This window comes from Castor canadensis, chromosome 12 (assembly GCF_047511655.1).
Source record: "Castor canadensis chromosome 12, mCasCan1.hap1v2, whole genome shotgun sequence".
NCBI lineage: Eukaryota > Metazoa > Chordata > Mammalia > Rodentia > Castoridae > Castor > Castor canadensis.
In genome coordinates this window covers 106,381,883-106,390,790 of record NC_133397.1, presented here as the reverse complement: position 1 = coordinate 106,390,790, position 8,908 = coordinate 106,381,883, and the positions used below count along the sequence as shown (strand labels likewise).

The window sequence follows — 8,908 nt, the reverse complement described above, 5'->3', positions numbered from 1 at the left end:
GGAACCCTGTCCTTGAACTCCGTTCTGCACCGAGGCCCAGCCTTCCACAGCCTCGGCAAGAGCGAGCGTTACCCTTGGCCGTCCGTTTCCAGCCCGGCCGCGCGCCCACGCCGGCTCGACCCCACCTACAGGAGGCACGACCTCTGACCCCGGGGGTTTCGTGCGGCGCGCGGCCTCCGAGTCCCGGCCGGCCGCTTCCGGGGGCCGCGCGCTGCGCTGTGCTGGCGGTGGGAGCCCGCGGCCGCGAGGCCGGAGCGCCGGGCGGGGGAGGGGCGGCGGCGGCGGCGGCGGGGCCGGGCGCGTGCGCGCGCACAGCTCACACTCCGCCGCCCGGGGACGCCCACTCGCGAGTCGGGGCGGCAGGCCGGCCCGCGCCCCGTCGTCCCCCAACTGGCTCCTAGCAGGCGTGCGCCCAACGAGTGTCAGCGCCGCGGCCGTTCCCCGCTCTTGTAGGCCTCCAGCGGGCTGGGGACGAGGGCCGGGCCGCAGCCACCGGGAGGCAGCGCGGAGGAGGCCCCCGTGGCAGCCCAGCGGCAGGAAGGAGACGGTGCCGACCTCCGCCCGCCCGCCTCGCCAGGGCGGAGCGAGGAATGAGCAGGCGCCAGCCTGGGGTTCTCGGACCGAGGGCCGCGGCCCGGCTTCCTCCCACGCCGCGGAGGCGCGGGGATTCGGGCCCGGCGGCCGGGATCGGCTACGGAGCAGGCGCCCCGGGTCCCTGAGCTGGCCGCGGCGAGCTGGAGGAGGAGCCGAGTGGGGGCGGCCTCAGCGCTTCCCTCCCGTTCCCTCCCGTGCCGTCCCCTCCCCCGCGCGCGCCCAGGCCGCTCCGTGGCCGCGGGAGGAGGAAGTTCCGCTGGCTGACAGACGCGCGCGCGCGGCGGCGGCGGCGGCGGCTCGGAGGGCCGAGGTGTTGGGGACGCGACCGCCCCGCGTGCCAGCCGTCGAGCGGGCGGCGTCGGAGCCGAGCCCCGGAGCCCGTGGAGCGGCGGCGGCGGCGGTGGCGGCGGGACGCGCGGGTGGTCGGCCGCTCCCGCCGGCTCCTTCCACCCCCATCCTCCCCGCGCGCGCCGGCCGCGGCTTCCCAGCGCGGTGGACACCTTCCTCCCTTGTTGGGGACTGCCGAGGCTGGGCACTGTGCGACAGAGGCGTCCCGGGAGCTCGCCAAGCTCCTTTCTGGGGCGAGGGAACCCCGATTGAGCATCTCGCGGGTGCAGCAATGGAAGAAGCCACCTTGCAGCTTTTCTGCAGTGTGGCTCGCCCGGTCTGCTCCTGGGAATGAAGAGGAGACTTATGGCCACCCGATGAGGTTCTGAAAGCCAGATGGCAAGGCGCTATTACGGGACACAAGCTGGCTGTCGCTGGAGAGGTCACCCAGGTTTTTGGGGTAATTGGAGAGCGTGAGAGGTGCCCTCTTTTTTTTTTTTTTTTTTTTTTTGAATACAGAAAACCCCAAAAGCACAAGAATTCTTTAGGAGGAGAACGGTTGAGTTTATCCATTTCTTTTTTGAAGACGGTTCCATGTATTGTACATTTGGCATAAGATGAGAACTTTGTGAAATATTCTGCCCAACAGCCTAAGCGATGACTACCCCAGCCCTGCTGCCCCTGTCTGGACGCAGGATTCCACCTCTGAACCTGGGGCCGCCCTCCTTCCCGCATCACAGGGCTACCTTGAGACTTTCCGAGAAGTTTATTCTTCTCCTGATCCTTAGTGCCTTCGTCACCCTGTGTTTTGGGGCATTCTTCTTCCTTCCAGACTCTTCAAAACACAAACGCTTTGATCTGGGTTTAGAAGATGTGTTAATTCCTCACGTAGATGCTGGCAAAGGGGCTAAAAACCCTGGAGTCTTCCTGATCCACGGACCTGATGAACACAGACACAGGTTGGTTGATTTCAGAAATTCGGGTATTAGTATTGGGCAGAGCAAGGTACGGTGATTGCATCTTATCCGTCAATCAAAATCAGTCTCTCCTCTCTCCCCTCATCTCTGTCTCTTTCAGTAAAATGTAAGGGTTGTAAGACTTGTTAGGTCACAACTGACTAGTAGACCCATAGGCTGGTGTCCCACCTGGAGTCCAGCTCTTCCGCTTTTTATGGGAGAAACATGTGTTCAGAGTTGTTTGATGTGGACAATGGGAATGGAAGGATGAAAATTTAACCTAGAGAAATAGTGACATACGCTGCGCCTGCATGTGGCATGCAGTCACAGTGGCACCATGTAAGATCAGTGCATTGAATCCTGACAGCGCCTGTGAGCTCTGCCCACCCAGAGGACTGTCCTTCTCCAGCTTGCAGTTAGAATCTTAGTGGAGACTCCGGGTTTTGGATGGCAAGCATGGACAGAACAGAGTACAGCCTGTCATTCTTCAGGATGTGTGCTTGGGCTCCTTATGGAAGTAATCAAGGTGAAGTCACTTTGAATCTTGTGGATAAAATGTAGTTTTTCCCTCATTAAATTTGCTGTGATCTTTTGTTTGAATGTAAGAGGTGGGCTGTGTCAAGCCTTGGTCAGTTGAGGTTCACATGATCTCAGGTCATATCTGAAGTGAGATCCTGGGGGGAGGATAGTCGAATTAGGATGAAATGGAAGCTCTAGTTGCAGTCCCTTTTAATCACATATATTTTTACTCAAAGGAGACTTGGGAAGTAGCTTTACTTCTTTCAAACTCTTATCTCTATTTCTTAAAATAATTCTTGAGCATGTGAAAAAGAACTTGAGCTCAGTTTTCAACTGATGTTAGTTTTAATTTAGTTTGAAAAAACTTAGGTTCAAATGTGAGCCTAAGTTGAACACTTGGGCAGATACACTGCTGGACTGAAGCTGTTCCTGTTTCCCAGCCTAGTGAATCCATTACTTGGTGATGGCTTTTGACTTGTGATTGAACCTATGGAGTAGTCATAATACTGTTTCATATCATTCTTCTGTAAGTTAATGTGATCTTTTGCCATTTTCAACTTTTGTACTTTTAGATTTGTTTCTTTAATTTTGCCCTTTGTTTTTTGTGATTTTTGAGAAATATGTTACTGAAAAATTAGCAAAGTGGTTTTCCTTGAATGCTTTATTTCCTGTGGTATGTATGATGGTATGATGAATATTTGAAAGAAATTCATTATTCAAGACTGACATCAGAGGTCTTTGACAGCAGTTATGCACTAACATTATTTAACTATTACAGTAAACTATCATATATTAAGCAGTTTCCTTTATATTTTGTGTGAGCTAAAAGTTTAAAAAAATTGCCAATTTTTAGTTTAAAGAGATTTACATTTAGAGAATTTAGATTTTTTTCAGGTAATTGAAACTAAAATAAAAAATTTGAATGAGATTATAAATATGTGCGCTTCATTCAGTTTTTAAAAGACTGCTGAAATCTCCTAAAAAAATTCTTAAATTATGTAGGCCATGAATGGATACTTTTGCTGTGTAAAACTCCTGGGTTCCTGAGTTTGGAGTGGGAGATTGGTTATAGACTTCTGACAGCAGAGAGTGGTCAGTGAGACAGAGCCTTGATTTGGACAATAAAAGTACGGGTACAGATGATGCATGTGAGAATTTTTTGGAATCTGTTTGGTTACCAAGTTTTGGAAAAGGAGAATTCAGATAGTGAGGAGTTTAGTTAGGGAAGGATCTCTGTATTATCTCTGTGTATATTTCTGTGGTTATATCAGTTTATATTTTTATTTGCTTAGTATTTTTTTTTTTTGCTTACTTTATCCAAAAACATAGATAAGAATTCTTTTACTTTGAGCAAGGAAATACATTTTAAATTAAGTGTAAATTTAGAATATGGAAGCACAAACATTCAATTATTAATGTGTAAATTTTAACTTAAAAATAATTCAAAAAGAGATTATTACAGAATTATTTGGTACTAAGAGCATACCTGTTTTGGGTGTGGATAAAAGACCTTTCTTAATTTAGAAGATAAAATATTGACTATTTTAATTGTGAGTGTGTAAGGATACAGGATAGAGGGATGAGAAACCACCTTTAATAAGTAATAGGAGATAAATTATGACCATTACTTTTTATTAACAGTACTTAAGGGATACCTGCTGGACTGGTGTTTCTTTATTAGTGAATTAGTTACTAGAGCAGTTTAGTGTTTAAAGTTCTGAAGCCAGACCCCATGGATTCATACTGTGGTTTGCTACTGATTGCATGTGTGAACTTCAGTGAATTTTACACTCCATGCCTAAGTTGCTTTCTCTGTAGGATAGTGGCATCTACTTTACAGGTTGTTGTACTGAGTAAGGTAATACATGCACTTAGACAATTATTAATAAACGTTAACTACTGTTATCGGTAATTATCTTTTAATTCTTAGTCCACTAAAGTTTAAGTATTGTATATGTACTTTAAAAAGTGGGTATGGTGTAATTCTTTTTTTTTTTTTTTGCAGTACTGGGGTTTGGACTCAGGACCTCATACTTGCTAGGCAGGTGCTTTACTACGTCGTGCTTTTTTTTCGTCTTGAGTATTTTTTTTTATCGTTTATTCACTTACTCATATGTTTAGACTTTTTTTTTGTCTTGAGAATTTTTTTTTATCGTTTATTCACTTACTCATATGTTTAGACATTGTTTGGGCCATCTCTCCCCCTGCCCGTATTGAGTGTTTTGAGATGGGGTCTTGTGAAATCTGCCCAGGATGTCCTTGAACAGCAGTCCTCCTGATCTCTGCCTCCCAGGGAGCTAGGATGACAGGTGTGAGCCACCAGCGGTATGGTGTGAGATTTTAAAAGTACACTTTATTGCCTAAAGGAACATTTTATAACCAAGCTATTAGTTAGCAACAAGTATATATGGTATGTCATTTGTGTCAGGCCCTGTTTATCTGGAGTTTACTGTCTAGGGGGGGTTATGGGTTTTAAATAAGTAATTTTGGTTTCAAGGTATAATGAGTGATTTGAAATTGTTCTCAAAACAATCAGAGCACATAATGGAGTAACCTTGCATGTGGAGTGGGGTGGAGAGTAGTGAGAATGGGAAAGCTTCATGGAGGAAGCAGTGCCCAGAAACCGGAAGATATGTGAGTGAAGTAGTGATGGGAGGAGGGGAGATGTGATAGAAGCAGAGGATGAGAGCCCTAAGGTGAAAAAGCTTGGTGTCACTGGGGGTCTGAGGAATGTTCAGAATGACCTATGTGGAGAGCAGCTATGGGGCCAGGTGAGGAGAACAGATGAGAAGCCAAATTTGGCCACATACAAGTTCTTTGGGTCTCCTTAAGAAGTTACAACAGTGAATTAGTTGCTAGCACTCATAAATCAGATTTCACATAAAAGTCTGAACTTCTGATTTCTCTTAAAAATTAAAAAAAAAATTTTTTTAGGCTAGGGCAATACTCAGGTCTTTATTTTCAGATGGTAACACCCAGCTGCTCCCTCTTGAGGGCTATGTGTTCTCTGTTTTATGCCACTCAATTAAGATGTCAAATAAGTAAACATCATGAATCAGTATTCAACCTGGCTATAGTTTAGTTTGCACCTTTAGGCTGGATGCTAGAGCATTTGTAGTTAAGTGTTTTGATCTTTATTCTAAGCATCCTGTGGGAAGTCATTGAGGCACAGGAATGACATGATAATGTTAAATTTAAAAACATTATATATGATCACTTTTGTGTAGGGGGGTGAGGGGGTGGAGTGGGATAACCAGGTAGGAAGTTTAGGTCACAGAGGGTGTTTAGTTACAATAATATGGTAACAATGGGGAAGGAGAGAATTAGGGGAGAAAAGAAGCTGAGTCAACAGATGTTGAACTATTAGGTTTTATAGACAGTGGGGGGGTTGGTTGAATATGGGTACTAAGGCAGGAGGAGCAGGGAGTCCAGGATAATTTCTAGGTGTCTGGGTTGCATAGCCACTGATTACTAAGAAATTTATACTATATTTGGTTAATGTTTTAATTTATATAAATGAGGTTGTATGAATTTCATGTTTTCATCAGCCACTTTTCAAACTATCAATATAAACCTTTAAGGTGATACTTACAAAAAATGTAAAATATGTACTTTCGTATTGATTATGGTCATTTTTAGCATTTGTGTTTTTAAAGTACCCCAAATAGGAATTGGTTATAATATGCATGAATGTTGCTATAATATGCCCAGATCTAAAAAATCATTTTTATAATCTGTGTGGATAGACCTAAACATTAAAATTTACTTTTTTTCTCTCTTTTGAAACTGATATTTGTTTGTATAATCACATTATACATATGTGTTGTATGTGTTTAAAACATTTATTTGAACAGCCATAAGTTTTATTCTTCAGTCAGGATTTTAGTATGAATCAAATACTTGAGGATCAGGTACATTTACCTCTGATAGTTTCCTCAAAGGGGAAAAGCAATACAGGCTTTGGAGAAAGAAGGACCTACAATTGAATTTTGGTTCTACTCATTAGCTATGTGACATTGCACTCAGTATAATCCCTTTAAACCTGCACTGGTCAGTATAGTAGATATTGCACTTGACATGTGGCTAGCCCAGATCCATGGCACTGTGCTTTAGTGAGTTTCTCAAGTTAGCTTTTGCTTTTTAGTAGAAGAGTGGAAAATTTTAATTTTCCTTCCACGTTTATTTTATTCCTCTTCTATGCCTTCATACCACCTCCTCTGCAGTCATGTTGGTTTTTTGTTGTTGTTGGAGACAAGGTCTGTCTGAAGTCCAGATGTGCCTCAAACTAAGAATCCTTCTCAGTCTCTAGTGTGGTGATTGCAGGTGTGAACCTCCACACCCAGCTCCCTATTCTGTTCTTAAGGCTTTCTGTTCCTGTTTGGGGGAGGTTTCGTTGTTTTATCTACTAATAAATCTGTTGGATATTCCATTTCCCTTATAATATATTTCTTCCCTTTTGGCTCATGGTTGTTTTACCCATTCTTTTTTTAATTTAGATGTGAAGTAGGTAGGGCCTGTTTATACTTGACAAATGTCAATTTCAGATTGGTTGTAGATATCTTTGCTGTATTATTGTTGTTCTTGGTCTTCGAATAAGAAAGTTGAATATCATTTTCATCTCTAGTCAGAGCACAAGTTGATCTGTACAAATCTTAGTCTGTTTTACTTTGTTCTGTAGCATCTTCAGCAGTCTCAACTGTTTTGGTGCTGGAGTAGGATTTTATGTAATTCTCAAATTCAGAGTACAGCTGGCAGTATGGATGGTCACTAAGATTCTTTCTGTCTTGTCCCTTATTATTTAGAATGCAGTTCTTACTATTTCCTTTGCATAAACCCTCAGAGTTGCTGGAATGTAGCTAGTTAGATAATCAGATAAGAATTGGACCTGGTGCTGGTGGCTTATTCCTATAATCCTAGCTACTTAGGTGACTGAGAGCATTAGTTCTAGGCCAGTCCAGGAAAATAGTTTGTGAACCCCATATGCAAAACAACCAGAGCAAACTGGAATGGAGGCATGGCTCAAGTGGTTGAGTGCCTGCTTTGCAATCGTGAAACCCTGAGTTCAAACAAACAAACAAAAGAATTGGAAAGGGACTTTGTGGAAGGGGAAGCTAAGCAGTGCTCTGAGTTCAGAGGCGGTTTCTATCCCTGAACAGTTGGGGTAGGGTCATAGTTTGAGCATTGTTCCTTTCATGAAGTAAGGCTTGTGTTAAATTCCGGTTACAGTTATAGATTAGTAAAGATTTTTTTTCAGATTCTGACATAAACTTTGTGATGGCTACCTTTTTGACAGTTTTTTTTTTCTCTTTGCCTTTCCACAAGTATTTTAGTAACCTTGAGGAGACTGTATTTGAGGACAGCTTACTTTGATCCACAGCAAAATAATTGTAACTTTGCTTTTATTAGTTCTCCATTTCAAAAATTGCTGAATATATCAGTATGTTTTCATTCTTGTCTTAAATATTCCAGGAGCTAACAATGTAAAATGCCCATAATAGGTGAACAGTATTTATTGGTTGTAGTTAAATGGTTCAAGGAAATAAAATTTGTTCAAACACTAGTTTATTTGCTGTAAAAGCTATAATATCTTTATAAACTTCCTTTGGGTTTCACAAGAAACGTTCTAGGGCTATTAGTATTTATTTTCTCTTACTAATATTTCTTTTTTGTTAAGGCATCAAGCTCACCACCTCAGAATATTCCTTCCAGAATACTAATATGATTTATATATAGCATGTATTTTAAGATTTTTCCTTTACATACTTAAAGTTGATATCAATTCTTTACTAGCAAATAAGGTGGAATAAACTACTGTATGGCCTTCCGCCCCAAGTAATTTTTCCTATAACAAAGGTAGAATATATAATTCATGAAGACAATCCAGAACTTGCCACAAAAGAACAGTAAGAAAATCCCAACAATGAACAAGGACTCACTTTTTAACGAACCACATAATTATATAAAAATTAGACCTACCTGCTTATAAGAAATACATTTCAACTCACCCATGGATCCAACACTTTAAAATGGATGGAGAAAATTTTATTAACTGAATTAAAAAAACACTACCTATGAACCTCAGGCACTGCTACTTGGAGAATACAGTCAGGCACCACAAATCAGTGTTTTAGTCAACAACAGACTGTGTCTGAGGTTGCTGCCAGTGGCTCACACCTGCAATCCTAACTTCTTGGGAGGCTGAGATTAGAGGATCGTGGTTCAAGGCCAGCCCTGGCAAGTAGTTTGTGAGACCCCATCTCAACAGAAGAATGCTGAGCATGGTCATCTCAGGTATGGCAGAAAATCATCGTCCGGGCTGGCCTGGGCAAAAACTGAGATCCTGTCTCCAAAATAACCCAAGGAAAAAGGGCTGGAAGTGTGGCTCAAGTAGTAGAGCGCTCCAGCCTAGCAAGTGCCAGGGCCGGAGTCCAAACTGTAGCACTACCAAAACAAATAAATAGACCGTATGTGCATGCATATGTGATTTCTTAACATTAAAAAGGAGCTGAAAA

General features: G+C 43.2%; 1 protein-coding gene across 2 annotated transcripts in view; it reads left to right on the top strand.

Annotated features, from left to right (window-relative positions):
* Positions 1 to 1,299: 1,299 nt before the first annotated feature.
* Positions 1,300 to 8,908, top strand: part of Man1a2 (mannosidase alpha class 1A member 2) — a 126,885-nt gene continuing 119,276 nt past the window's right edge. For both annotated transcript variants that reach the window (XM_074050668.1, XM_074050667.1), the window contains exon 1: positions 1,300 to 1,880. In XM_074050668.1, the coding sequence (XP_073906769.1) occupies positions 1,579 to 1,880 (302 nt within the window). In that variant the 5' untranslated portion in view covers positions 1,300 to 1,578. The remainder of the gene's footprint in view (positions 1,881 to 8,908) is intronic.